The 27,371-nt window shown below is 44.0% G+C and overlaps 1 protein-coding gene across 1 annotated transcript in view; it reads right to left on the bottom strand.

Moving 5' to 3' along the window:
• LOC122935373 (peptidase M20 domain-containing protein 2-like) overlaps nucleotides 1-20,089 on the bottom strand; it is a 131,617-nt gene extending 111,528 nt beyond the window's left edge. Inside the window, exons 1-3 of the mRNA XM_044291137.1 lie at nucleotides 20,032-20,089; nucleotides 15,802-15,832; nucleotides 15,058-15,496 (exon numbers count right to left, since the gene is read on the bottom strand). Of these exons, the coding sequence (XP_044147072.1) occupies nucleotides 15,058-15,496; nucleotides 15,802-15,832; nucleotides 20,032-20,089 (528 nt within the window). The remainder of the gene's footprint in view (nucleotides 1-15,057; nucleotides 15,497-15,801; nucleotides 15,833-20,031) is intronic.
• Between the last annotated feature and the right edge of the window lie 7,282 nt (nucleotides 20,090-27,371).

Raw genomic sequence — 27,371 nt, 5'->3', positions numbered from 1 at the left:
GCTGCAGCTAGTCGATCGGTTGGTCCACCTGGAAGGTAAAAAAAAAAAAGAAAAAACCAGGCCGCAACGCAATAATTTTATTAACTTTGGAACAGAACATATAAACTTTAACTTTTTGAACTGAACATTAACCTTTTTTTTTTTTTACCTTTATAGAACAAACCTCTCCTTCCCCATGGGACAATGTGCAAAGCGCAAATCGCCCAAAGATGTGGCGAAGTGCGTTATGCACTTTGTCCCAGGTGAAAGGAGAGGTTTGCAGCAGCTCTGTGTGAATGGGCCCTAATAGCCCTGTGTGCCTGTCCTGGTGAGATGTGATCCCTATGCTAGGTGTACCTGTGGGCAGTCAGGACAGAAATAGCGGGTGTCACGCCTTATTCCACTCCTGCTACAGACACAACATCTTTTTCGGGGCGACGGTTGGGTTGAGGTACCGGCAACGACATTGGGGAAATGTCGCTCGTGTAGACGGCTAACTACACTGGTGGATGGGGCCACGGAACCTCCTGGGTACAGGAGGTTCTCGATGATCTCTTCCTGAAATTTGAGGAAGGATCGTGTTCTCCCAGCCTTACTGTAGAGAACAAAACTATTATACAGAGCCAATTGAATCAAATATACAGACACCTTCTTATACCAGCATCTGGTTCTGCGGGAAACTAAATACGGAGACAACATCTGGTCATTGAAGTCCACCCCTCCCATGTGAAGGTTATAGTCATGGACTGAGAGGGGCTTTTCAATGACACGGGTTGCTCGCTCAATTTGTATTGTCGTGTCTGCGTGAATGGAGGAGAGCATGTAAACGTCAACCCTCCATAAATGACCCCATTGTAGAAACTACACCCCTCAAGTTACTCAAAACTGATTTTACGATGACTTCCGGTTCTGGCGCTGGGATGTAAGGTGGTGTAGTGAGAAGCTCCACTTCAACCTCTCCCCAGAACATCACATAACTGCATATAAAGCTGTCAGCTGGCACTCGCGAGCAGTGGCTTCACGTTCTCTACTTGCCCCAGACGTTCCTTCATGGAGAGATATCTGCGTTGGTGCAGCGGTAAGCCGGCGCACATGCAAGAGTGCCCAGAAGGAGGTGAAGGCAACATGGTGCCGGAAGAATGCGAACACCAAGAAAATCGGAACATCACGAAAATCGTGAGCATCGAGAAAATCGAAAACATCACGAAAATCGCGCAAGTCAAGAAAAGTGGGGACATCAAGAAAATCAAGAACATTACAAAAATCGTGAACGATGCGAAAATTCACAAAATAACGTGAATATACAGTATATGAGAAGGAAGCCCATTCCCCAGACTTGTTTGTGGAAGAGCAGGGACTGATATCTACTGGCAGCCTGGGGACCCTGTTGAACTATGATAAATTAGCAATTGAAGTACATTAGCTAAACATGTGGCCCCGGACATCAAAGACTCACTCATTATGGTGGTGTCAGCCTCACTTCAGAAGATACGTGCTGAAGTTGAATCTTATTCTCCCAGACTGGAAGAAATGGCGCAAAGAATTGTAGCTCTGGAAGAAGAAGCCACATGGACATACCATAAATTGGGAGTGATCTCGCGCGAAAACACTATACTGTGTGATTGCATGGAAGACCAGGAACAACTTGCGAATCTTAGGGGTTCCTGAAACCATGAAACCTTCGCAACTACAGGACTTCTGTGAAGCAGAGATCCCAGCGGCCCTAGGTCTGACGGGCCTTAAGAGAGTGGAAAGAGCTCACTGTGTGGGACCTGCCCAATTTGTACTTCCAAAGCAATCAAGTATGCCATCAGCTCAGGGGAATAGTCAAGTTATAGTTAAGTTTCTTGACTTCAAACATAAAGAAAAAATCCTGAGAGCATTTAGTTCCAGAAAATCTCCCCGGTACTACATGGGGAAAAGCAGTTGATTTTTGCAGACTACTCCACAGAGGTGGCAAAACAAAGAAGAGAATACAGCATGATTTGCTCTACGCTATACGCAAAGAGGAAAAAATTCCAACTACAGTATCCTGTGACATTGAGGATACAAATTGCAGGTGAAGCTCCGTGTATCTTCAAATGACCAGTGGAAGCGCGGAAGTATGACGAGGCCCAAGGCTGGATATCTGGGAAAGAGTCCGACACGACCAGCAACTTAAACAAGGGACACTCGCCAACCCTACGCCAGGATAGGGACAGGGGTAGTCCTCATCATGCCACTCAGACACCTATTGCTGCGGAGAGTAGATGGACTGAATGAAGAAAAATTCTGTAGAAGGGACCGCAAGCCGCAGAAGCCAGATCATCCCCTACAGAGAGAGAAATCTCATAGGCCGAACTGCTATGCTACCCTAACAGTGGACTGATAAGTATTGGGGGCATTATGGCTATACATTTTACTACCAGTATATATACACGTTTTTTAGAGTGTAAGCTTTGATAATGCAGTAAGCGATTGGGAGGGGGGAGGAGTGGAGTAATATAGAACCTTAATTCCAGAAAAAAGTGAAGTCCAGAGATAGACATAGGATGTGTACTAGGAGGAAAGGAAAAAGGAGACTAATACAAAGGAAGGCCCTTTCCGTTGATATACTGTTTCAGTTTATGTTATTGCATTTATTTTTTGGCTGTTTACTTCTATAATTTATGGATCTGGTTATCAACTTAAATGCCTATGGAGCTAGAGACAGATTTTACGTTAGGGATTACACAAGAGGGAAGTGCTATATATCTAAGATTTCTCTGCTTATATATATATCTTTGTCTGGATAACTAATAATGCGTATAGTCACTTGGAACGTTAAGGGACTCCGCTCCCCAGAGAAGCGGATGATGGTTCTCCACCATTTGAAGAGATTAAGAGCAGATGTTGCATTGTTACAGGAATCTCATCTAGGAGAAGAGGAATGGAAATATATGTGTAAGCTATGGGTGGGTTCTGTTTATGGCTCTCCAGCGCAGGGTAGATGTGCTGGTGTGCTTATCTTAATCCACAAATCTCTTCCACATAAGGTATTGGTTGTAACACTGTGGCAAAACCAACCTCGCCACGGTGTTTTGGAGGGGCTGTTTGCCAACCTCTTGCCTCAGGATTATGGCCCATAAATTGTATGTTATGTGAGGGTACCCAGATAGCTAATAGTATTGTATTTGTGTATTCTGAGTGTCATTCACCTTATGATATGCACTCAGACTTGAGCTATCTGGGGATATGTTAAATGTATATTGGGCAGACTAGATGGGCCAAATGGTTCTTATCTGCCAACACATTCTATGTTTCTATGTTTCTATGTCTGTGTTTGCTGTGGGGGTGTGACATTGTGTGTTTGGGTGGTGATTCCTGTCCTGTTGGCGATTTCCCTTTGTCCTGAGAGATAATTGGATTGCTCCTCGGGTGTCGCCAGGGCAGAGAGGAGGAAACCATGATGCATTGTGGGGATGTGTTGTGTCTGTGTATCCTGAATTGCTGCATATCTGTCCTGTGTCACAGTCTCCATTCTGGTCCCCTAGGGGCGTGTCCACCAGATGGGGACCTGCATAAATACGGGCGGGTAGCCCTCAATAAAGAGTTCCTGTTTTATCCTTCATCATGTTGAGACTGGTGTTTGGATAACTGATCAAAACTGGGGGATTGCTATACGCTGAAGATTTGCTATACTCCCCTGGCATAACTACTAGCTCTTGTAAGAGCTGTTCCTGCTCTCTGGCTGTAGGAGAGGTTCACCCACTGGAGCCTGGAGCCTTGTCGTAGGTCCAGCGTGGGTGGAGGACGGGGAGACCCCAACCAAGCTGCGGCGGTTCGTGGGGTCTGCAGTGCGTACGGTGTCAAGTGGAGTGCTTGGAGTCCTCAGAAAGCACTAGGAGCATCTAGCAACGGAGGTACTCAGTCGGGGTGCCAGGTGATCCGTTACAAACACCTGATGGGGATGGCCGCTTACTACACATGACCATTGAAACACCATGTGGCCTATTAGAATTGTTTAATGTCTATGGGCCAAATGGCGACAATAAGGAATTCTTTCTTAAACTAGAAACTCATCTGACCACTCAGACAGCAGGAATAAAATTAATTGGTGGGGGTTTTAACTCCGTAGTGAATCAGGACATTGACAGGACCTGAGACCCTTTGTCGCATAAACATATTAGCAAGATCATACACAAAAATATACTGGGCACATTTATAGAATCCACAGGGCTGGTAGACACATGGAGGAGATACCTTCATCCGGAGGGAAGGGAATACTCATTTCTCTCACATGCTCATGGCACCTGGTCCAGGATTGACTATATGCTGGTACAAAACACCCTTCTATCCAGGGTCATCTCATCAGAGCTGAAAGATATAGTTATTTCTGATCATGCCCCTGTCACGGACGGTGTACAGGAAACAAGACAAAGCAACATGCATATATGACTGAGTGGATCCAAAGCTAAGGAACCAAAAGGGAGACCCCTGCACAAGACCTGAGACTATCCCTGGCTGCTCAGCCTATGCAAAGATCCGAAAGGTGGAGGTTTGCATATCCACATACCTCGACTATATAACCCCTGAACACCCTACAATAGTGAGGGGACACGACCACCGGCTCCCTACTCCAGACACGGAGGGAGTTAGGGTCACCTGGGATCCAGCAAACAGAAAATAACAGATAAATGTTCAGCACTTAACTTTGTAGCAGACAGGAAAACAAGATCAGCATGCACACACACTCCAGGAGGAAGTATAAGCCGCCCAGCAATGCACCATGGGGAGGGATTTAAAGGGAAGCAATCAGTCCAACTCCATGACAGCTGAGAGAGGCTAACGAGATGAGGAACTGAACAGCACAACAAAGAGAACTCAAGGAGGAGGTTCTGAAAGGCCTCTGTCAGAGCTTCTCAGCTGTCTGGTTGTGACAGCCCCATTAGTATTGACAATGGCAGAGACTCAAAGAAAGGGCAGTGATATTTTATGGAGGTTTCCATCTCATTTAGCCAGAGATGAGGATTCTGCCTCACTTTTGAGAGGATGGTGGGGGGAATACGACATGGACAATATGGGTCATAGAGAAAATGTTAACTTATTGCGGTCCTAAGGGGCAAAATCATTTCTTATGTAGCGGGCAGGAAAATAGAAATGTGGACTAGGTACAAACAGACTAGCCAGAAATTAGGTTGCGCATATGCCAATTATGTGAGATCTCCTTTAGCTTTTTAACTTTTGTACCCCTTACAAACAATACCAGTATTGATTAAACACAAAGATATTACCGTACTAAACTCACATTTTGTCTCGATCTCGGCTCCGGCTCCTACACTCAGCTGGCTTCAGTTTCGCTACTGCGCATGCGCCCAGCATCTTTTGTAACAGCGCTAGTATGTAAGGCTGCCGGGCGCATGCGCAGTATCGAAACTGAAGCCGGCTGAGTGTACGAGCCGGAGGCAGGATCGCGGTACAGCAGCCCTTTACTGCTCATGCGGGCTGGGAGCGCGGTCCTGGCACTGAGATCCGGCGTGTCAATAAAGGCGGCGGGAGGCGGGGAGAGCAGGATTCGAGACGCCTAGGCCGCTGCCCCCTTGACTTCAAACCTGACTTGAAGCAGGGGGCAGCGGCTGAATAAAACATCATTTTCTCCAGGAGGCTAGATGCGGCTAAATAATCAAAAAGTGCATTAGGAAACTACTCTGCAGCACTAAAAGGTACTATTAACAGTTTAGTATCCGTTTTTTGGGTGACAGGTTCCCTTTAATCTTTTTTATTCATGTTCTAAACATCTCCCCTTGTGGGGTTCGCCAGAATTCCAGGAGGGAAATCCGAGTCACTTGTTCCAAAGCTGGAAAGAAAAGGGAATAAACAAAGTAGGGAACTTGATTCATGATAAGGAACCAAGATAACTAACACTAGAAGAAATAAGTGCAAAATTTTATCTTTAGGGACCCCAATACTTCCCTTACTGGAAAATAACGCACTACTGTAGGACAAAATTGTTAGATATTGCCAGAGAAGCCCCTTACTGCTTTTGATAGTCTCCTTGCTTCCAATAATAAATACTCCATCTCAGATTTATTTTCCTTCGTTAGATCCAAGCTGCTTTCGGGACCATCCACTCCATATATAAAAGCTGGGCAAAGCAGTTGGATGAAGATGTGGGAAGAGACATAGTAGATGGGTGGATGGACTTTAGAAAGCATGTCATATCTGAAAATTGGAGGGAAAACCAATAAAAAATCATGCATAGGGCAATTTATGCATTCAATTTGCCACCATCAATCCATATGCCATACTGGTAGACGCAGTGCCCAAAATGTCAAGAACAAAGGTCTGATTTGTACCATGGGTTGTGGAGCTGCAGGCCTTTTGGGTCGACATTCATGCAATCATTAAAAGATCAAGCAATTTTATGTGTCCCATAGACTGCAAAATGGCATTGTTACATTCATGCAGAGGGGGGCCTAGCTCGGCTACAGGCGGAGCCAAACATCTACCTCCCATAGCACATATCATTATCATGGCGGCAAAGAAATGCATATTAGGTAATTGGCTACTCCCACACCTCCCGAATTCTAACCAAGTAGTTTTCACCGTAAAAAAATACTATGGATAGAACAGTTGCTAGCGACCAAGGATAAAGAAAAACAGACAAAGCGTTTAAAAAAAAAATGGAAATCTTTTATTATATGTTATTGCACAGACAGCGAGAGGGAACAGCTGGCGGATCCCCTTAGACTCACTGAATGGTATTTGTTCGAAGAACTTAAAGGCACCTTAGGAAAATTAAAGAGGGAAGCTTCTAGGCAGCAGGCAGTTGGTATGAATAGTAATATTCTGAAAAGTTTGTTACTTGACTACTTGATTACATATTGCTTTCTGTATTTTAAAGTAACAGACTCATAAAGAAATTTCAGTCATTAGAAACGTATATATTGTTTCATATAAAGCTGAATTGTTAACTCACAGTTACCATTTAAACCTATAGCGTTGTTAAACAAACAACAAAAGAATGCCCGAAGTATTCCAAAAATATATTTTATTTAATTGTAATAAACATATCATGATTTATAAAATATTCAAGATAGCAAAAAAGTATGAATAGTCAACAGGAAACCGTATGCTGCAATCCACTGGCCAGTGTCGCTGCTACCCGCCAGAAGATGGAAAACATGTCAAGTATGCCAGTAGTATGTACCTGGGTGATTCACAGCATAATAGCCCAAATAGTGTGACTATTCTAGTAATACATATGATCATCACCCTGGTGCATAACCACCAGATGAATCTCAGCTCAAAAATAATAAAACAACCAATAGAGGGGAAAAATGAAGCCCTCCCATAAATGTTGCCATTGTTTGTTATGTAAAAATGTAAAATCCAATAAAATATTTTGGGGAAAAAACCTGATTTTACAAACTTTGTTAACCCTTTAGGTGTACCACAAGAATTATAGGAAAATGGAGATTACATTTTTAAATTTCACTTTTTTGGCAGAATTTCCATTTTAATCCATTTCTTTCTTTAACACATTGAGGGTTAACAGCCAAACAAAACTTAATAACCCTGATTCTGCAGTTTACATAAACCCTGATTCTGCAGTGTTGATCGAGCATGCTCGGCCGCACACCAGTTTGGCACAGCCAATAAACGTGCAGGTAAGTACTGCTCTTCACTGTAACGCCATAGCCATGTTGGTTACTGGCATTACAGTGATTGGCTGTCTGGAACGAGTCATTGGGTGCTATAAAGCACCCGATGACATGTGTTCGGCTCAGTGTTAGTCAGGAAAAGATAGTGTAGGGAGTAAAAAAAAAAAAAATTTAAGTTGAAAAACTTGTCAGAGACCCAAAAGTCCTTTTAAGGACTATTGTTGTGGGTGGCAGCAGCAATATTTTTTGTGCAACCTGCGCTAAATTGCTAAAACTTTATAGACCAAAATGTCCTTATTGTGTGTGGCAGCAATATGTGTTTTTAGTGCATCCTACGCTAAATAGAGTGCAATAGTTAGGCCACTGCAGACAGCGACATTATCTGTGCTACATCTCCTGTGTAACGTGTGCGCATCCCAAAAATATCTGTGACATCCAGTGTACTTTTTCCGTAGACGGTGTCCGCTGCGGACAGTGACATTACCTGTGGTATATCTAATTTGTAGCGTTTCCACATCCCAAATACCTGTGACATTCCCTGTAATTTTTTATTAGCCGCTAGGGAGTTCAGCAACATTATCTGCGGTATTTCTCCTGTGTAACGTTTCCACATCCCCAAAAAAAAATCATCCACGATACCTAGCTTCATGTCCCAGTTTGCAGGGCGGCGCAGGACAACGCTCTCGACCGAGCAGGAGGAACAGACTTAGTCTCAGGACTCTCAGGAGCGCAGCTCCGCTGAGGTAGTGTCATTGTAAAACAGTAAATACGGGAACCGTGCTATGTATTGGTGGTTTATGTCAGTCGTTCAAACAGAATCCTGTAAAGTTGGAGACCTGAATTCACATCCAGCTTTCGGAAGTAGCAGTCACAGGTACGTTATTCACATACAGGGAAGCTGCTATACACCTTCAGCAGGTCCTCAGGTCCCGCCGTGAGCCACCGACCGCTGATTACAACACTGGGTCAAAATACCTTCACAAAAGGACAGAAAGATGGTGCAGTACCCTCAATATCAAAAGGTAACAAATGTTTCATTGTACTCACAAATTCAAAGTGGTTAACATGCACATAAGGATGCCCCCTCTAAAAATGTGCATGTTAACCACTTTGAATTTGTGAGTACAATAAAACCTTTGTTACCTTTTGATATCGAGGGTACTGCACCATCTTTCTGTCCTTTTGGGAAGGTATTTTGCGGTAGTTATTAACCCCTTTCAGCAATACCCCATTCATAGTATTTATTAACCCCTCGGGGGACTGCTGAAAGGGCTTAATAAATACTGTGTGAAGGGGGGACTGTCTGACTTCAGTTCACCCCCGGCCCCTCCACAAGTTCTTCTCTTTCCTCCCCCCGTCCCCACCTCCCCATAACAGAGTCATCCACTGATGCCCATAACAGTGCCATCCCCACAGATGCCCCAAATGTCTCCAAAACTGTTAAATAATAAAGTTATATGTGTTTAAATGTCACCTATTTGTTTGTAATTTTTTTAAATCCGTAATTTGGAAAGACAAATGTGACTGTTTTTAAATAAGGTTTGAGCTGTACGATAGGTTAAATAAAATAGTCTGTTCTATAAGCACCACATTATTTTCTGTCCGCCGCCACAAAACAATCTGGAAGTGCCCCTCCCGAGACCAGGCTCTGGATCCGTCACTGCTCCAGAGAGACCTTCAGTATTCAGAACACTGCTCCCAGAGAGTATCAGTGTGAAAAGACAGCAGAGTGATCAGTGAAATGATAACTATGCAGACACTGCAGGTCACTGCAAGAACACTGCAAGGTTAGGGACTATGGCTCAAACACCCATCACCCAAACCACATCCAGGCCAGACTAACTCCAAACCTGTGTCATAGTGGACACCTATATCCACAAGTGCCTGCTAGTTCTATTAAACTGCCACACAACCAGTCACCCTGCCTACTCATCTGGTGCCAAAATCTGCACTTTGTGCTTACTAAGTAAAAGAGACCTTTATATGTTTACTTCTAGCCTGATTCTTCAAACTACTTTTCCACTGCACCTATCCCCAGGGACCAATGGTCTGAGGGAGTAAACCGTGTCACAACACAGTCATAACGGCCACTACCACTCCCATCTTTTACACCAGCTCTTCAGAGTATTGCTGCACATCTATCTCATTGTTAAAATTAAACTTGTATTTCAACAATTAAAACCTTTGGCTTGTAAATTAAAAACCCAGCTTGCTATTATTGCTCTTTTGTATTACCTAACTTTAGCAAAAGAGGATGAGCAGAAGGTGTGCACTGCCTTAATTCTTCCCATTTCTATTGTAGGTATTTCTCCCTCTATTTCAAATCTACATAATGGCGAGTATCTACTATGCTAACGAAAGCTTGCAATTAAGACTGCCAAAACACTGCCCCTGCTGCTCAACCCCTGTGGCTACAGTTAGGTGATGCAAAAGAACAGTGACAACAATCTGAGTTTTTAACACTTTCTGGACTTCTGCCATACATTTACAGCGTGCGTTTAGTCTTTAAAAATGGCGGCCACCGCGTTTTTAAAAGCAGACACCTGGGGGTGATGTCTAAGTTTGGCGATAATGCTGATAGCAGACATAAAGCCCTCAGCTACCATGGTCAAATGTGACCATGGCATCTAAAGCAGCTTTCCCCTGGAGCTCTGTGCTCCCTGGGCTTCAATGGCTCCCCAGCCTGACGATTAGGGAAGTTGTTAGTTGTCTCTTAAAGCCCTGGTCTCTCTGAAGAAAACAGGGCTTTTAGAGCTGTAGTTCCCATGAAGCCCTGCAAAACTCAGAAAACTGTGGTGAAATTGTGTGTTTTTTTTAAATTTCCCCCTATTTAGAATTTTTCCAGCTTCCCACTACATTGTATGCAATATTGAATGGTGCCATTAGAAAGTACAAATTTGCCTACCAAAAACATTATGGCTCCAGGAAGGTTGGGAAAATGGAAAATCAGTGCATCATCAAGAGGTTAACTTGAACCACAAAGGTTTCAATTGTTGAAATAAACATTTTATTTTGCCAACACACAATAATTAGATAGATGTAAAGATGGGTCAGTTTTTCTTACAAAGCCCCTGAGAAGCAGTCACTGTACCACTGGTAGAAGCCATGGCTCCTATCTATAAATGCACATGTAGTCCATAAAAGTAAAAGACTTTTACATTTACATATGTTCTGGTATTCAAAAAGGATATATAGATGAGTCTAATTAAAGAAGTAATTAATCCACAGAATTCTATATAAGACCCTTAAAACTGTTATGTTTTATATATCAATCTAAAACCTATTACCCAAACTATGATTGGATTACGGTGCCAATCAATCACCCTGATAGTTCAAAGACACAAAAAATAAAGATAAAAATGAGATGAACATACAGAAAGGAGCGGGCTGGGGTCCCAGGGGAGGGAGATAAACTTACCCTGTATAACCCTACTGTACCCCTCAGCCCAGAGAAGAATCCCAATGGTAGAGACTCTCTGTCCACGTTCCTCGGCTAGATAGCCCTAAATTACCCTAATGGTGTTTGGGGGGTGAAACCCCCAAGACCCCAATTCGTTTCCCCCAACAAAGTGGGTTCCTCAGGGGGTCAGGATGTTGGTTATAATCAAATAGTTAACACATAATAGCCAAAAAGACGAATAAATAACGATTAAGAAATAATGAATAGTACAGGAGGGTGGCAAAAATAGACAGAAAAATGTATATAGACAGATGTAAATAAAGAAGATTTCAATATCTGTCTCACTGTTTGGAAGTCTACCAGAATTAGGCATCTACAGGGGGTGGCACGCGTCTGGTGTTTGGAGGTCAAGTATCAGGCAGCCAGTATCATTCTGGTCGACTTCCAAACAGTGAGACAGATATTGAAATCTTCCTATATTTAGATCATTTTTCTGTCTATTTTTGTCACCCTCCTGTACTATTCATTATATTTTTATCATTATTTATTCGTCTTTTTGGCTATCATGTGTTAACTATTTGATTATACCCAATATCCTGACCCCCTGAGGAACCCACTTTGTTTGGAGAAACGCGTCGGGTTCTTGGGGGTTTCACCCCCAAACACCATTAGGGTAATTTAGGGCTATCTAGCCAAGGAACGTGGACAGAGAGTCTCCACCATTGGAATTCTTCTCTGGGCTGAGGGGTACAGTAGGGTTTTACAGGGTAAGTTTATCTCCCTCCCCAGGACCTTGGCCCGCTCCTCTCTGTATGTTCATATAATTTCTATCTTTATTTTTTGTATCTTTGAACTATCAGGGTGATTGATTGGCACCATAATCCATTCATAGTTTGGGTAAAAGGTTTTAGATTGATATATTAAAGGGTTTCTACCACTTGCTTTGCACACATTTCGTTTTCAGACACTAGCGATCCGCGATTCTGTGGCGTCTGAAATCTCACGCCTGCGCCGTTCGTCTCTGCATTCAACGGCATTCGGCGCAGGCGCAGTCAATGTCTGACCGCTCCCTGCTCAGACATTTCCACTGCGCATGCGCCGAATGCCACCGAATGCAGAGACGAACAATTTCAGACGCCAGAAGCAGGGGGAGGATCGAATTCACTAGGAGATGGGCGTGCTGGAGCGACGAGCTGGGCGGCAGTTTATGAAGGTAGACGGAGCCTCTAGGTGCTGAAAAGACACCCACATAGCACCTAGAGGCTCATTTGCATAAATATAAAATTGCTTTTTTAAACCAAACGGCCGAACAGAAGAATATAATACTTAGCTTGTATTGTACATCAGACACTAGCTAGTGTCTGAAAACGAAATGTGTGCAAAGCAAGTGGTAGAAACCCTTTAAACATAACAGATTAAAGGGTCTTATATAGAATTCTGTGGATTAGTTAAAATACTTTTTACCAGTGACATTCACTATTTTGATGATGGAGAAGCTTAGGTGTAAGTTACTGTGATTGTAATTAACATTTTACATAAAATAATAATTGAATAACATCAAAGCAGTGTCAATAGAAGCCCCGATAGCTGCATACAATGTGCCAGGAATGAGTAATTTTTCTCACATAAAGGCAGTTGCTGACTAACATGAGATAAAGTTGTATTGCCTCAAGCAAGACAAATATGAAATAACATTAGGGCGCAATGAACAGCGCAGAGTTGTGGAAAGCAGCCTATAGTTGACTTTATGACTGGCCACAGTCCACACTTTATTACTTTTGCTGTGACTCACTCTTGTGGTGGTGTCAGATATTTATCTGCTCTGCCTGGGCTCCAGGCAATACCCCCCAACATTTTTGGGGAAATTCGCATACAAACTGAGAGAGTAGGCAAGCGTGAATTACAGAAATACAGGTCCTTCTAAAAAATTAGCATATTGTGATGAAGTTCATTATTTTCTGTAATGTACTGATAAACATTAGACTTTCATATATTTTAGATTCATTACACACAACTGAAGTAGTTCAAGCCTTTTATTGTTTTAATATTGATGATTTTGGCATACAGCTCATGAAAACCCCAAATTCCTATCTAAAAAGATTAGCATATCATGAAAAGGTTCTCTAAACGAGCTATTAATCTAATCATCTGATTCAACTAATTAACTCTAAACACCTGCAAAAGATTCCTGAGGCTTTTAAAAACTCCCAGCCTGGTTCATTACTCAAAACCGCAATCATGGGTAAGACTGCCGACCTGACTGCTGTCCAGAAGGCCATCATTGACACCCTCAAGCAAGAGGGTAAGACACAGAAAGAAATTTCTGAACGAATAGGCTGTTCCCAGAGTGCTGTATCAAGGCACCTCAGTGGGAAGTCTGTGGGAAGGAAAAAGTGTGGCAGAAAACGCTGCACAACGAGAAGAGGTGACCGGACCCTGAGGAAGATTGTGGAGAAGGACCGATTCCAGACCTTGGGGGACCTGCGGAAGCAGTGGACTGAGTCTGGAGTAGAAACATCCAGAGCCACCGTGTACAGGCGTGTGCAGGAAATGGGCTACATTCCCCAGGTCAAGCCACTTTTGAACCAGAAACAGCGGCAGAAGCGCCTGACCTGGGCTACAGAGAAGCAGCACTGGACTGTTGCTCAGTGGTCCAAAGTACTTTTTTCGGATGAAAGCAAATTTTGCATGTCATTCGGAAATCAAGGTGCCATGGTCTGGAGGAAGACTGGGGAGAGGGAAATGCCAAAATGCCTGAAGTCCAGTGTCAAGTACCCACAGTCAGTGATAGTCTGGGGTGCCATGTCAGCTGCGGGTGTTGGTCCACTGTGTTTTATCAAGAGCAGGGTCAATGCAGCTAGCTATCAGGAGATTTTGGAGCACTTCATGCTTCCATCCGCTGAAAAGCTTTATGGAGATGAAGATTTCATTTTTCAGCACGACCTGGCACCTGCTCACAGTGCCAAAACCACTGGTAAATGGTTTACTGACCATGGTATTACTGTGCTCAATTGGCCTGCCAACTCTCCTGACCTGAAACCCATAGAGAATCTGTGGGATATTGGGAAGAGAAAGTTGAGAGACGCAAGAACCAACACTCTGGATGAGCTTAAGGCCGCTATCGAAGCATCCTGGGCCTCCATAACACCTCAGCAGTGCCACAGGCTGATTGCCTCCATGCCACGCCGCATTGAAGCAGTCATTTCTGCAAAAGGATTCCCGACCAAGTATTGAGTGCATAACTGAACATAATTATTTGAAGGTTGACTTTTTTTGTATTAAAGGGGTTGTCCAGGTTCAGAGCTGAACCTGGACATATCCCCATTTTCACCCCGGCAGCCCCCCTGACATGAGCATCGGAGCAGTTCATGCTCCGATGCTCTCCTTTGCCCTGCGCTAAATCGCGCAGGGCAAAGGCATTTTTCTGAGTTCCGGTGACATACCGGGCTCTCTATGGGGCTGACAGGCAGCCCGGTGACGTCACCGGCACTGATGGGCGGGATTTGGCTCTGCCCTAGCCAGTAAAACGGCTAGGGCAGAGCTAAAGACCGCCCCTCAGAGCCGGTGACGTCACCGAACACACTGCTGGGCGGAAGTTACCGCCCGGCAGTGTGTTATTGAAAACACAAGAGCCCGTGCCCTGCGCGATCTAGCGCAGGGCACGGGAGCGCATCGGAGCATGAGATGCTCCGATGCCAGGCTCAGGGGGGCTGCCGGGGTGAAAATAAGGATATGTCCGGGTTCAGCTCTGAACCCGGACAACCCCTTTAAAAACACTTTTCTTTTATTGGTCGGATGAAATATGCAAATTTTTTTAGATAGGACTTTTGGGTTTTCATGAGCTGTATGCCAAAATCATCAATATTAAAACAATAAAAGGCTTGAACTACTTCAGTTGTGTGTAATGAATCTAAAATATATGGAAGTCTAATGTTTATCAGTACATTACAGAAAATAATGAACTTTATCACAATATGCTAATTTTTTTAGAAGGACCTGTATGTATGCTTTTTTTAACTGTACTAAACTATGTATATGTAACATCAGACCCTTTACCTGGACCTGCCGTGGTGGTTGCACACTCTCCAGAGCTCCTCTCAGTCCAAGTGCAGCAGCAGCCCCGACTTCAGCAATCAGGTTGTGCCCACAGGCATGCCCTATCCCAGGCAGAGCATCATACTCGCACAGGAAGCCTACATGCAGACAAGGGCTGTCAGTGGCTTCAGAGATCCACTGTGCTCGAAATGCAGTATCTAAATGGTAGTGGGCTTGTACCTCCCATGCCCGGCTGGAGAAGAAGCTTGTAAGGAGTTGATGAGCTGTGTGTTCCTTATAAGCCAGCTCTGGAGTCTTCCATATGTCCTGGCTCAGGGCATGTAACTTCTCTGACTCTTGCTCTATCACATCACACACTTGCTGCTTGCACTGCTTTAGAAGAGCCATCTCAGATCTATCTCTGCCTCTCGTACGCTGCTCTCTGTCACAAATGTTAGTTCTGTTGTAAGTTAATGATGAGGACTGCCTGAGGGTGACAGCATTCTACAGCTACAGTTTGTCATGTTATATACGGTACAGTGAAAATCTAAACTCCACCCACACCACTCTCCCTGCCTACTTAATCAATCCGCCCTAAACTACTGCCCCCAACTAGGTGATAGTCCCTAGCATGCACAGGATCTAACCTCGGAGAAAGGGTAGGAAACACAAAACTGTGACAGTGCCAAAGAGTGACAAACCAAAAAGTCAAAAACACAGCATGGTCAGATACCAGGAGGTAACATGAAAGAAAGTGTCAAATACACAGCAGAGTCAACAATCAGAGGCAAAGTCACTACAGGCAGAAGATCAGTCAACTAGGAATCAAGGAAGTGGCACAAGAGCGCCTATGAGACAGAAAGACCAATCACAGGCAACTGTGGCCAGAAGTTGCTTGTTTAAATACCCTGATGGCATGAGTCGACCCAGCTCTCTGATAGGCTGACCTGCCCTACTGTAAGCGGGCTGGTTGCCACAGTATTGATTGGCACTGGCGGCATCGCATTAGAGAGGCCAGACTCACTTTAGGAACACAGATAGATAAGTACATGACACAGTGAACCTGAAATCTGGCTCTGTGCCAAAGCATGCTGTATATTACAACTGCTTCCTTCTGGGAACTGTGGTCAGTCAAGAAAACACTATGCTTGGCATTAGCATCCCACGGACTTCAATTCCCAGAATTACCTAGGAGGTTATTTATCTTCTCTCTCTCTAGAGATCATTCTTGGAATACACATGCTACCACTGCTATCTTAATAAATACCTAGTGATTATGTATTTTATTTTTATTATATGTTTACAGTAGTAGTAGCTGCACAGATGTACTGGAATGATGAATGAAAATGGATAGTTGGAATAGAGACTATTTACTGTAACCTCTACTGACATGTCTGTTTTATAAATCCTTTATTACCTAAGCAAGAACAATTGTAGAGCATCATCGTTTGTGCTGGGGTAAGTCTGTACACTATGGTACAGTCCATTTAGTGCTGACAACCTGCTGACAAGAGGAAATTGTAATCACGGATATCAAATTATTCATACACTTCCAAGGAAGAACAACAGAGGAACAGCATATCAAAGTTTTAAAAAAAAGTGTGCTGCAGCATTGAATTTTTTATGGGGAATATACACTCACCTAAAGAATTATTAGGAACACCTGTTCTCTCTCTCATTAATGCGATTATCTAGTCAACCAATCACATGGCAGTTGCTTCAATGCATGTAGGGTTGTGGTCCTGGTCAAGACAATCTCCTGAACTCCAAACTGAATGTCAGAATGGTTGTTGGTGCCAGACGGGCCGGAGTATTTCACAATCTGCTCAGTTACTGGTATTTTCACGCACAACCATTTCTAGGGTTTACAAAGAATTGTGTGAAAAGGGAAAAACATCCAGTATGCGGCAGTCCTGTGGGCGAAAATGCCTTGTTGATGCTAGAGGTCAGAGGAGAATAGGCCGACTGATTTAAGCTGATAGAAAAGCAACGTTGACTGAAATACCCACTCGTTACAACCGAGGTATGCAGCAAAGTATTTGTGAAGCCACAACACGCACAACCTTGAGGCAGATGGGCTACATCAGCAGAAGACCCCACCGGGTACCACTCATCTCCACTACAAATAGGAAAAAGAGGCTACAATTTGCATGAGCTCACCAAAATTTGACTGTTGAAGACTGGAAAAATGTTGCCTGGTCTGATGAGTCTCGATTTCTGTTGAGACATTCAAATGGTAGAGTCCGAATTTGGCGTAAACAGAATGAGAACATGTATACATCATGCCTTGTTACCACTGTGCAGGCTGGTGTTATGGTGTGGGGGATGTTTTCTGGGAACACTTTAGGCCCCTTAGTGCCAATTCGCCATCGTTTAAATGCCACGGGCTACCTGAGCATTGTTTCTAACCATGTCCATCCCTTCATGACTACCATGTACCCATCCTCTGATGGCTACTTCCAGCAGGATAATACACCATGTCACAAAGATTAAATCATTTCAAATTGGTTTCTTAAACATGACAATGAGTTCACTGTACTAAAATTGCCCCACAGTCACCAGATCTCAACCCAATAGAACATCTTTGGTATGTGGTGGAACGGGAGCTTCGTGCCCTGGATGTGCATCCCTCAAATCTCCATCAACTGCAAGATGCTATCCTATCAATATGGGCCAACATTTCTAAAGAATGCTATCAGCACCTTGTTGAATCAATGCCATGTAGAAATAAGGCAGTTCTGAAGGCAAAAGTGGGTCCAACACGGTATTAGTATGGTGTTCCTAATAATTCTTTAGGTGAGTGTAAATGCATACTAAACCAGACATATCAGAAGAGCTTACATGCCATCCTGTTGGGAAAACAGGTGTCCCCTAGTATGTGAGCTTCTGGCTGCACACTGAAAAGTTCCAGTTTTTAGGCCTCTTTCAGACGAGTGAGTTTTTCACACGGGTGCAATGTGTGACATGAACACATTCACCCGCACTTTATCCTAACCCATTCATTTCAATGGGTCTGTGTACATGAGCGTTTTATTTCACGCATCACTTCTGTGTTGTGTGAAAATCACAGCATGTTCTATATTCTGCATTTTTCACACATCCCTGGCCCCATAGAAGTGAATGGGGCTGCGTGAAAATCATTGCATCTGCAAGCAGATGCGGATGCAATGCGTTTTTCACTAATGGTTGCTAAGCGATGTTGTTTGTAAACCTTCAGTTTTTTTTATCATGCGCGTGAAAAACGCATCAAAACGCATTACACCCGCGTAGAAAAAATTGAACACAATCGCAGACAAAACTGACTAAACTTGCTTGCAAAATGGTGCGAGTTTTACTGAACGCACCCTGAACGCATCCGGACCTAATCCGTCACGCTCGTGTGAAAGAGGCCTTATACTGTTTAAACAAAGAGCTTCATGCCCTAGTGGAATGTATCCAGTGCATGCGCTCTAAAATTGTCACTGTGTATGCATTGTTTATCTCCTATCACCTCAGATCTTGGATCAGCCAATTCCCAGAACCGCAATGAATCAGAATCTCAAAACAACGCTGACAAAATATGCATCCAAAGCCTAACTCCCAAGCACAAACAATTCCAAACAAATCTTCAGTTCATTCACAAGTCATGATGGTTCTGAGAGACAAAATGGAGTCAAAATGATCTGAAACTAGATCTTCACACTTTAAAGGGTTGTGCAATTTAGTGGGGTTCATACTTATTTGGTCCTTGTCACTGGGTTTTGGCTCAATTACTTCATGGCCGCATCCACAGGTCCCGGGTCACTGGGAATCAACATCCTGTTAATGGTTGTCACGGGACCTCTGCAACCAATCACTGGCTGCAGTAGTTAACTGTCACCTGTGCAGCATGTGACCCAGTGACATACCGCATGGGGGACATGTTAGGGATTAGCTGCAGTAGTCACTTGACGATCCTCAACAGGATGATGATTTCCAGAGACCCGGGACCTACATGCGGCCATGGAGTGGAACCCAGCGGCAGAGACCAGGTAAGTATGAACCCCATCGCGTGTCTGACGACTCTGAAGGGGTCTGCTAAAGAAAAAGTATAAACCTGTGCAACCCTTTACAAACAAGCCTTTACTTTTATATTAGGGAATTACACATACTTCAATTCCTTTATACCCTCCACTTACCCAAATCTCTCCCCATACATGTGAGAAGGATTCAGTCATTAGGGGAAAGTTACCGGTGGGCAGGGATATATTGCTCTCTCTATTGCTACTCTCTCTAATGCCTGCATTTTGTCAATGAAGATAGAAGGGGTGTTGTGATAGTTTCTTACACATCATAACACTTTCTATCCTGTCTCTGTTCAGCTTGTATGGATATCAGTAACTATCAGCACAGCACCAGTCAAATGTCTAGACACACAATTTTTTTTTTACTTTCTACATTGTAGACTCATATTGAATATCAGAAAATGATGAAGGAGTGCATATGGAATTATGTAATAAATAAAAAAGTGTTAAACCAAAATATGTTGTAGAATTTTCATTGTTCAACAAAGCTTCCTTTTGCTATGTAAGGGCTATTTGACTAAAAAGGAAAGTAATGGAGTGTTGTGTCAGATGATATGGCTTCCACAATCCCTTGACCTTAGCCCAATTAATATCGGGATGCGTTGGACCTCAGAGTAAAGGAAAGCAGCCAACAAGCGCTTGGCCTCTTTCGGAAATCCTTCAGGACTGTTAAAAAACTATTCCAGACTACTACCTCATGAAGCTGAGTGAGAGAATACAGTTAATCACTGGCAATGGGATCTAGGATTCTTCTCAACATTAGCCCTTGTTGCATGAAGAGCTGTTTCCGCTGTGAGTAGCTTTGGGTCTGCATTTCTCTCTGGCATTCTTCCACTGGTGAAGAAGTCTTGTTCTCCTAACACTCGACTTTCTGCTTGAAGCTTGACCCACCTTTTTTTCTCAAATTATGGTTTTGGAAGTTTCTGCTGTTGGGATTTGAAAGCTTCTTTACCTTTGCCTTTGATGGTGATGGCATCCTGCTTGGCAAATTGCTCGTAGAAAACCAGCATCTCTACTTCTTCCTAGATGTCTTCCTGCTCAGTAAGATCTTCTCTAATAGGCAGACAGGATAATGCATTTGCATTCTCATTTGAATTGTCTGTTCTGTACTTGAGTCAGGGCGGTAGTGGAATACCAGCTGCAACATGAATGTCGCCTTTCCAGTCAGCTTCCGCTATTCAGAAGCGAGGAGTGGGCATGGATGTCTGACCTCTGTGAGGTTTTAAGAAACTTTGAGGAATCAACACAGATGGTGAGCAGCGATAACGCTTTTATCAACGTAACCATCCCACTTCTGTGTCTACTCAAACGCTCGCTGCTCACAATTTAGGACAATGCTTTGCACGTGGAAGAGGTGGAAATGGGGAAGGACATTACACAGGGTGATAGCCAGACCACCCTCAGTTGGTCTTCTCAGCGCAAATTGGACAATGAAGAGGAGGAGGAGCAGGAGACGGTTGCCTCCGCTACAGAGGGTAGTACCCATGGAAGTTTAATTCCATCTGTTCTGTGTGGGTAGGCAGAAGAGGAGGAAGAGGATGAGGAGATTGAGAGTCATTTTCCTGATGAGGACAGTGAAGTCTTGACTGTTGGTACTCTGGCACACATGGCTGACTTCATGGTAGGCTGCCTTTACCAAGCGTTATACGCATTTTAGACAACACGTATTACTGGTTGTTCACCCTTCTCGACCCCCGCTACAAAGAGAACTTCTCATCTCTTATTCCTCTGGTGGAGAGGACGAGCAAAATGGTGCAATACCAGAAGGTCCTTGTTGAAAAATTGCTCCAAAAATTTCCATCTGAAAATGCTGGCGGCAGAGTCCTTAGTTTCTTGGGAAACCGAGGAGGGGGGACAAGGGGAACACACAGCAGTTCCAACAGAGGCAGGGAAACACTCTCCAAAGCCTGGGACAGTTTCATGACACCCCACCAGCACCCTTACTCTGATGCGTGGCCTACATTCACAAAGAGGGAAACATTTTGGAAGATGGTGAAGGAGTACATAGCAGACCATGTCAGCGTCCTCAATGATCCATCAGTGCCTTACAACTACTGGTTGTCCAAGCTGGACACGTGGCACAAACTGGCGCTCTACACCTGTGAACTGAAAATGCTGACAGGTTGACTCTTATAAAAATGAACAAGGCATGGATTGACCATGACTTCCCGACTTCACCAGAGGAAAGCGGCTGAACATAAAGGTACTTTAAATGTGTTGTTTATAATGTACTGAATACACTGTATTCACATGCACCGCTTCCACCACAAACAAGGGTATATGGTTGAATCTTCCTTTTCTCATCCTTCTCCTCCTCTCCCATCGTATCAACATGCTTATTCATCACATATAATGCCCTTGCATATATGCCCTTCGCATATAATGTTTTACAGGGTCAGCTCACATGGAGGCCCTCGCATATATATTTTTTGAGAGTCAGCTCAGTTGCAGGCCCTCGCATATAATTTTTTAGAGGGTCAGCTCAGCTTCAGGCCCTCGCATATATTTTTTTAGAGGGTCAGCTCACCAGCAGGCCTTCACCTACAATCTTTTACAGGGTCAGCTCACCAGCAGGCCCGCACTTCAAATCTTTTATAGGGTCAGCTCACCTGAAGGCCCACAAATAAAATCTTTTACATGGTCAGCTCACCAGCAGGCCCACACCTCAAATATTTTACAGGGTCAGCTCACTAGCAAGCCCGCACCTCAAATCTTTTACAGGGTTAGCTCACTTGAAGGCCCTTGCATATATAATTTTTACAGGGTCAGCTCACCAGCAGGCCTTCACCTAAAATCTTTTAGTGGGTCAGCTCACCAGCAGACCCACACCTAAAATCTTTTACAGGGTTAGCTCACCAGCAGGCCCTCGCATATATAATTTTTACAGGGTCAGCTCACCAGCAGGCCTTCACCTAAAATATTTTATTGGGTCAGCTCACCTGCAGGCCCACACCTAAAATCTTTTACAGGGTCAGCTCACCTGCTGCAGGCCCATACCTAAAATCTTTTACACTGGTCAGCTCACCTGCAGGCCCTCACCTAATTATACCTAATAGGTAATTTGCGCGCATGCTGCCTTGCTTGGATGTGGTAGCTGTAGCTGTTTCTCAGGCTCCCTCTCCATAATCAAACCATAATTCACCCGTTACCCATGGTCTGCATGGTTTGGTCTAAAAATAACATCGAAAGTTGATAGGACAGACATCCGAATGGATTGTCGCCATCACGGGGACGTGCAATCGTCCCCAGGTTATCTAGAGTCACTAAAGCGGCAGTAGGCCCTCACCCATAATCTTTTAGATGGTCAGATCAGCAGGCTCTTGCTCCAAATGTTTTTGAGGGTCACCAGCAGGCAATCAATCATAATTTTTCAAGGCTGTGTATGATGCCCTCCTTTATGTGTAACAAAGGGTGTATTGGAGTGCCGGTTCCTTGTAATTTTTTGGCAGCCCGTTCACTTAGTGCATAGGCTTTATGAGTGTAGGAGTCTCTTCGGTTTTGTGCGTATTATTGTCAGTCTGTAAAAGTGGCGTACTACTTGGACATCATTCCCAGTAGTGACCTGGGAGTCCAAGATGCTTCCAGACATCTTCCCCATGCTGTTCCAGAACCATTTCGGTGGTGTTTCCATCAATTTCTGACCTTTTCCTATGAACCAGGCACCCTCCCCTCTTCAGAGCAGGGGGTACCTGGTTTAATGCCCGGGTTCTCCCATTGACTTTCATTATACTCGGGTGCTCGGTCGAGCACCCGAACATGCCGATGTGTTCGGCCCGAGCACCCGGGCACTACGGTGCTCGATCAACACAAATGATTATTGGTAAGGGCACTATGGGAGCATTATTACTTCTGGGGCACAGTGGGGACATGTAGGAGCACTATTACTACCATGTGTACTATAGCAGAGAATTATTCCTATTGGTGGTGTAGTGTTCCACTAAGTAAATGTGGGCACTACACAAGGGTCAATTGGGCCACGTTGTCCTCTTACTCCTAAGGGACAGTGGCAGTGTATTTCTCAGTCCATATTAATGCATTTGTATATGTATTTATGTGTATTCTCCCCTGTTAGCTGTGCAGCAGGCCTATTAGGGTGTAGTTTATAATCCTAGACACTAGAGGGAGATAGGGAGCCCATAGTATAAAAATTCAGGCCCAGACAGGGAGGAGTTAGTCTGTGTAGTCAGGAGTCTGTGGAGAGACAGAAGTGAGAGGGCACCAGCCAGAGACAAGCTGAGGGCCTCCTCCTGACATGCAGCTAGACAGCCCAGGCTTCTAGTTGCCACCAGGAGGCTAGTGAAGGAGTCTAGCCTGCCTGAAGTTCCTGAGGGTCAGTTAGCTCAGAAGATTCACCCCAAGAGAAGAGTTTACCTCCTGGGAGAAACCTGCAGTTCCCACAGAGCAAAGAGCAGAGCAGAAGAGTATTCCAGCTAGACAAGTAAGCTGAAGGGCAGAAGGCGTATTAACTCAAAGCAAGCGATATATACCTGAGGAGGATTGTTACCAAGGATAAAAGCCAGCATTAGGGAAAACGGGCCTTGGGATACAGACAGCCAGGATATCTGAGGAATAGTGCAGCCTGGTCTGTGAGTGTTGTGTTTACTCTCTGAGTATATGGCAAAGAACATTACCTGCCATTGATGTAAAAGCCTGCTATTGATTGCTGCTGCAAAGTAGAACTGAACTCAAACTGTATAAAGTTGAACTGTTTCCAGTAAAGAAAGTTTGGTTCACCACAACACAGTGTTCCTCACTTATTATTACTATAAATCGGTGTGCCTCCGTTACAGGCACTGGCGTCACGAACCTTAAAGGGACCTTGCCCCAGGCACATTAAACACCTGCAACATCCAGGGCACCTCATCCACCATCAGGCCTGGTCCCTAAATACAAAGAGTGCCCCAGAGGACCCCTGTGCCAGTCTCTCTATCACTGCTGTACGCCTGCCCAGGGTTTCCTACAAACTGTGAGTAACCCTCGCTTGCCCATTAACCGTGACCTCACATCGCAATATCCTGCAGGGCGGCGTACTGCAGTGGGACTTTTGGGGGCACTATTACAGTGGGGGCACCATGGCACAATATCATCTTACCACAATTATTTTTGGGGGATGTTATGTTTACACTATTAGTGTCAGGGGCACTATTTGCTGGGCGCAGTTTTTTTAGGGCACTGTGTGCCAATAATTATTGATGTAAAAGAAAGGAGGTTCTGCTTCGGTGCAAGTCCACAATGCAGACAGTCTCTATGGAATAGATTCTTCCTCTTTAATGGAACAGTTTCCATTAAAGAGTAAGAATCTATTCCATTGAGACTGTTTCCATTGTGGACTTGCGTCGAAGCAGAACCTCCTTTCTTTTATTGCAACTTTTCCTTTTGGGGGACTGGACATCCCATCCAAAAAGAATACATAGTCTGCAGCTGCAGTTCCCGTAGATAAGTCTCATCAATACAAGCCATTAATAGGGTTGTGCCGATTTTAGCACAACCCCAAAAGGTGGGCCTTCACAATCCTCACTATATCATTTTATCTGTATATACATACTATCCTATTGTGCGCCCCTTTCTCTTCCATTCTCTATTCCCCTCATTCGCTTGAGAGGAATTTTGATTTGTCCAATACACAAATAATTATTGAAGGGCACTATCTGCATGGTATTACTATTATCAGGGGGTTTATCTGTTTCTGCAGTATAGTATTGGGGAGCACAGCGGCACAGTATTGGGGGTGGTAGGATGATTGGTCCAGAAGATGAGAGGATGATAGAAAAGTAGTAAACTAAGATTTTGTTTGTCAAACTGCAAAGACGAGAAATGGCTGAAAAATGGTGGTCTGGTCTGAAGGTCTGAAAGGAGAAGATGAGGAAAGAGGGAAGGAACATTTACATCAAAGAGACTTCACTGGAAGTAAGAGGTATGTGGCACTGTATTACCCTGTATGTAGGGGTAGATGGAGGTGTTAGTAGTACAGTACTATCTGCACATTGTAAAAAAAAAAGTAATCTGCAAAATACTATATATTTGTCTCAGAAGTTGTGCTTTTTTTAATTTTTAGAATAATGATACAGCCATTTTATTTGATACTTTTGTGCAGATTTTTTTCCCCTCTATTTTAAGGGACACTATAGTCACCAGAACAACAACAGCTAAACATAGTAGTTCTGGTGTCTATAGCATGTCTCTGCAAGCTGTTTAATGTAAACACTGCCTTTCTACTCTATGAGGTGTGTTGATTAGTTTTTTGTGTGTGTGTTGTGGTGTAGGGCGTGATTGCATGCTAGGGTGTGGGAAGGCAGAATCCAGGGGGCCCAAGTAAATTCTTGCCCAGGGTGCAATCAATACTGTGGTGAAAGTGTATGGAGAGTGGAAAAATAGCACTATTGTGAATAAGCAATGTGGAAACTGCAGAGCAAAACAGTACTGGGAATGTCCACTATGAAGATGCACAAGGGCGGACTGATACACTGCAGTGGATTAGTTTACCACCAAAATGAATCAGAGGCTACTAGACCAGTATCTGAAACTACAGTTCATCACACCCTACTGCGTATAGGGTCAGTGCACCTCTGTTAACGAAGTTGCATTGGCAGAAAAGGCTTACATTATTGCAGCAGTATCAGAATTTGATATCCGCCCATTGGCAATGGGTTCACTTCTCTGATGAGTCACAAGTTCTGCTTCATTGAATGGATAGACGTTGGCATATCAGATGAGGAACATCAGTGAACAAACACCCTGCAACAATATGTAGAAGAAAAAAAGATGGTGAAGGCAGATTTTGGTCTGGGCAATGTTTTCATGGCACTCTCCGGGCCCACTCATTCATGTGGAAGGAACTCTTAATCTCAAATGACTTGGATATGAATCCATCCTTGCAGATCACATACACTCATACATGCTGAATGTATTTCCTGAGATGGATGGGATCTCCCAGCAAGACAATACAATATATCCCATAGCTAAAAATCTCCAACATTGGTTGGAAAAGCATGACCAAGACTTTCAAGTACTCTCCTGGCTACCTAATTCGCCAGACTTAAATCCAATTGAGCATCTTTGGGACAATATTGATTGTCTTGTTCGCTTTACGGATCCTGTCACACACCCTCTCCAGCAGCTGTGAGATGCAATGCAGTCAGCATAGCTCCAGATTCCTGTGACAACCTACCAGAACCTTATTGAGTCACTCCCAGCCTGTCTAGATGCTCTCCATGCTGTATGAATATTAGTGGGTGATCATAATAATGTGAATCGATTGTGTACGGTATGTAGAGTGCACGCCCTCTTATAACTGGGGATGTAGCTGTGTTCAGAATTAAGCAATCACATTCCAAATCATGTTAAAAAGGAGTCAGCATACACCTGCCATCATTTAAAGTGCCTCTGATTAACCCCAAATAAAGTTCAGCTGCTTTAGTTGTTCTTTCCTGAAATTTTCTTAGTCGCATCCCACAGCAAAAGCCATGGTCCACAGAGAGCTTCCAAAGCATCAGAAGGATCTCATTGTTTCAAGGTATCAGTCAGGAGAAGGGTACAAAAGAATTTCCAAGGCATTAGGTATACGATGGAACACAGTGAAGACAGTCATCATCAATTGGAGAAAATATGGCACAACAGTGAGATTACCAAGAACTGGACATCCCTCCAAAATGTATGAAAAGACGAGAAGAAAACTGGTCTGGGAGGCTGGCAAGCGCCCGACTTTTTATGGAGGGTGCTTAGGGACTGGTGGTCCCCCTTCCCCTTCCCAGCCTTGGGTCATGTGTAGCACCTTGCCCTGTGGTTGTTGGTACCTAAAGGGTTAAGGGATTGTGGAAGATACGTCACTATAGGGGCGTAGGGTTTGTCTCCTCCCTCTAACCAGGTTATATAACCCCCTCCTCTGCTGCTGCACTTCCTCTTTGTCAGCGGAAGCCGAGTTGCCCACCCTCCCGCCCTTGAATGGGTAGTTTCGGCATGGAGTTGCCTTGGGGATTCTGGTTTTCTCCAGGGGTGTTATTATATAAAAAAAAAAATAAAAAAAAAAAAAAAAACAATGGAAGATGAGAAATACAGTTGGAAAGAAGGGTGTGGGAACATGTACAACTGTTGTTTTGGAGATATTTATGTTGTATTCTTCTTTTAAGAATGGCGGTATGATTTGAGATATGAAGTCACAGCTGGCGGCATTTGATACAGCGGAGTGTTGGAGATGGCTGATGGCGTACTTGCCCGCCGGGAGACCGGCGGTTGGCATACCACTCCAAGATGATGTTCTTTGGTTTTGCCGTTTAAAATAAATAAGCTGTGGCC

Source organism: Bufo gargarizans, chromosome 4 (genome assembly GCF_014858855.1).
Source record: "Bufo gargarizans isolate SCDJY-AF-19 chromosome 4, ASM1485885v1, whole genome shotgun sequence".
In the NCBI taxonomy this organism is placed as follows: domain Eukaryota; kingdom Metazoa; phylum Chordata; class Amphibia; order Anura; family Bufonidae; genus Bufo; species Bufo gargarizans.
This window is presented reverse-complemented; position numbering and strand designations above follow the sequence as displayed.